The sequence below is a fragment of the Procambarus clarkii genome, chromosome 16 (genome assembly GCF_040958095.1).
Source record: "Procambarus clarkii isolate CNS0578487 chromosome 16, FALCON_Pclarkii_2.0, whole genome shotgun sequence".
NCBI lineage: Eukaryota > Metazoa > Arthropoda > Malacostraca > Decapoda > Cambaridae > Procambarus > Procambarus clarkii.
The window spans coordinates 50,014,393-50,017,851 of NC_091165.1; the positions used below are offsets into that span (position 1 = coordinate 50,014,393).

At 44.3% G+C, this 3,459-nt stretch overlaps 1 protein-coding gene across 1 annotated transcript; it reads left to right on the forward strand.

Annotated features, from left to right (window-relative positions):
• The first annotated feature begins 2,656 nt into the window (after positions 1–2,656).
• LOC138365390 (tigger transposable element-derived protein 1-like) lies at positions 2,657–3,037 on the forward strand. The gene has a single exon (XM_069325703.1). The coding sequence runs from the start codon at positions 2,657–2,659 to the stop codon at positions 3,035–3,037; it is 381 nt and encodes a 126-aa protein (XP_069181804.1).
• Positions 3,038–3,459: the final 422 nt, after the last annotated feature.

The following is a 3,459-nucleotide window of genomic DNA, read 5'->3' on the forward strand; positions in this document are numbered from 1 at the left end:
TTGATGTTTTCATTCGTTTCTTCTCTTGGGTTTTTTGCAGAATTGCTCAAGTGTGTAATTTTTGGAATTTATATAGTTCAATGTGTGGATCATCGCTATGTGCATAGTTATAGGGCTCATACGCGAGATGTATATTATATTCTACAATCAGTGTTTTTTGCTGTTATTACCCTATATACACACACACACACACACACACGTACGTTGTATATTTCTAACAACACGTGTTAACCATAATGAACCACTAAGTTGGTATGGCGAGTCAAAACAACAAGTTTATTTTTTTTAAATGGCGTCTGTTTACTAAAGCACTGAGGAAGCTGATGTGAACCTTTTGTAGCCGCGGACATTTTAAATTCTACGCTATACCTACAAGCACCCCTAGGCTCACTGCGCACCCCCTGATCCAGCACCTCAAGGCACTCTGCGCATTGCGGGGGTTAAGGCAAGCGCCTTCCAAGGGTTAAGAAAACTTTCTCAGTACATGATATCTAATAATTTAAGCTGGTTTCACGTTTACAATGCAGCTGAAACAGGCTTTAACTGGAAATGCATGCAAAGAAACACTCTGGCCTCTAGGCTTGAGGAGAGTATGCCTGGTCACAAGGTAAGAATTTCAGCATTATTGTGCGGTAACGCAGATGGCAGTCACCAAACAAAGTGTGTAATTGTTGGGAAATCTGCCAACCCCAGAGCATTGAAAACTGCACGAACAGACTACCTGTCGTCTGTTCATGCAGACTACAACAAAAAATGCCTGGTTCGCCCATTTTTTATTTGTTTCAGAAACACGTTTCTAAAGAAGTAAAAAAGCATCAGATCAATGAGTGAAATTCGTCCTGCTGAGGTAAAGGCAATGCTGTTGATTGATAATGCCCCACCTCATCCCATCGCTAAATTAACATCGCCTATGGCAAAATAACATGTATGGCTTTACCAACAAACACTACATCTGTAATACAGCCCATTGACCAGGGGGATTATCTATGCTCGCAAAGAGCTTTATGAAAGAGCTATGAATTCAGACATTATGGAAGTTCTGCTCTGAAGAAAACGAGATGCTTAATAAGGATACAAGGGCTAATAGAACAGTAGAACATATCAAATGTTCAATTAAAGATGCAATTTACAACTGGGCCAAAGAATGGAACGAGTTGAAGGTCACCACATTAAAGAATGCATTAAATAAAATTCTGAGTACGGTACCTGGTGAGAATGAAAACGAAGATTATGATTTTGAAGGCTATGATAATGTAATTCTTGAGACATTAAGAGATGCAGGTGAGGAAGATTTGCAGCTTTCTGATGTGACCGAGTGGTTAGATAATGATGCTGCTGATCCATGTGGTGGTGAATTAACTGATGAGATTATCCAGTGTCACTGGTAATGCTGATGAGGATGTGACAGAGGAACATAATTGCGTGTTACCTATTCCATATGCTGCATCATTGCAAAAGGTTTATGATCTGCTTGATTTGGTTGCTGTAACTGATGATGAGCTGGCACACTATTATCTACACCTAAATGGAATGAAAGATATTATAATGAAGCTCACGACAAAGAAAAACTAAGTTTCAAAAGTTTTTGGTATGGTTTCACAGTAGGCCTACAGGACCAGCACCAGCAAGGACTCGCCTTCTGAGGATGCCCAGGCAACTGGACCAGTACTTAGCACTACCCATAACTTACCTGGGAGTGCCAATTGAGCTGTACACAGCACAGTTGTAATGACATCAAATATACAAAGTGTAGCTTAAGTGATATACTGTACCAGTAGAACCTCGAGTGACGACCGCCTCAAATGGAGAGCAATTTGGGTAACGAGCGCCCCGATCGCTGACAATTCGTCTCGTTAGGCGACCGCTAGTTTGAATAACGTCAACCCCACTATGGGGTCGTGCTGCTTCCAGCACATTCCCAACCGCCGCCTCCGACGACAGTGTTGTGGTGGTGGCGTGCACGACCAGTATCCCTCTGAATCGTTCCACATATAATTTTGATAATCGTTGGTTTTGTGACTACACTTCGTAACGCACGATGTCGACAAAGCAGCAGCTTGCTAAAGAATGTGTTGGCAAGGGGAAGAAAGAGCCAACCACTGTGGACGTGTAGAAGGAAATCATAGCAAAGCACGAGAGTGGTGTTCGTGTGGCTGATCTTGCCAGGGAGTATGGCAGGTCTTCCTCAACAATTAGCACTATTTTGAAGAGGAAGGAACAATTTAAGACGCTTGACGTGGCCAAAGGAGTTCAAACTCCTAGATGATGTTGAAGGGCTACTGCTGGTCTGGATGAATGAACGTCAATTACATGGCGATAGTGTGTCTAAAGCTATCGGTTTGTGCTAAGGCAAGGGTACTGTATGTTGACCTGTCAGAAAGATACCAGGTGCATCGTCAGAAGACTAGTTATTTAAGTCAAGCCGTGGATGGTTCGATAACTTTAGGAAGATGAGCGGTATGCAACATGGAGAGGTTGCCAGCTCTGATAAAGCTGCTGCCGAGACTTTTGTGCCACAGTTCCAGGAATTTGTTGATCGAGAGCAATTCCTGCCCCAACAGGTTTTCAATTGTGACGAGACTGGGCTGTTTTGGAAAAAAAATTGATGAAGAGTACCTACATCACAGAGGCACAATCGTTGCCTGGCCACAAACCAATGAAGGATCGGCTCACCCTCGAACTCTGCACCAATGCAAGCGGCGACTGCAAGGTAAAGCCGCTGCTCGTCTACCACTCTGAAAATCCACTGTGTTCAAGGCGTGTAAGGTGCACAAGACAGCTAAATGACATGTCTAGGTCCAACAAGAAGGTCTGGGTCATGCAGAGCTTCTTCAGTGAATGGGTAAATGATGTTTTCGGCCCCATAGTAAGGAATTATCTCGTCGAGAAGCAGTTACCACTCGAGGCCTTGCTTGTGCTCAGTTATGCACCTGCACATCCTCCACAAATGCAAAATGATTTGTTCCCGGAGAATCAGTTCGTCATCAAGTTTCTTCCTCCAAACACCACTCCACTCCTCCAACCCATGGACAAGTAAGTCATTGCTAACTTTTAAGAAGCTGTGCATGAAGGCTTTGTTGGAGAGGTGTGTTCATGTGATAGACACCACAGAGCTGACCCTCAAACAATTCTGGAAGGACCACTTCAATATCGTGGGGGGCCTTGTGTGTGTTGATAATTCCTAGGAAGGCGTGTCACGGAGGACCCCTACACGCTGCATGGTGAAACCTACGGCCGGAGGGTGTCCCTGAGTGAGTCTTCGAAAGTTTCGGTACTGTACCTGCATCCGCACCTGTGGATGACCCGGATGTGTTTTAGTGGATGATATTGTTGCTCTGGGGGTAAACATTGGGTCTAGAAGTGGATGCCGCTGATGTGCAGGAGTTGGTGGAAGAGCACAGTGATGAACTAACCACTGTGGAACTCCTGGAACTGCAGAAAGAGCTGGTGCAACAGAAG

Coding starts and splice junctions, on each gene's coding strand:
- LOC138365390 (XM_069325703.1), top strand. CDS start 2,657: ATGAAGGATCGGCTCACCCTCGAACTCTGCACCAATGCAAGCGGCGAC.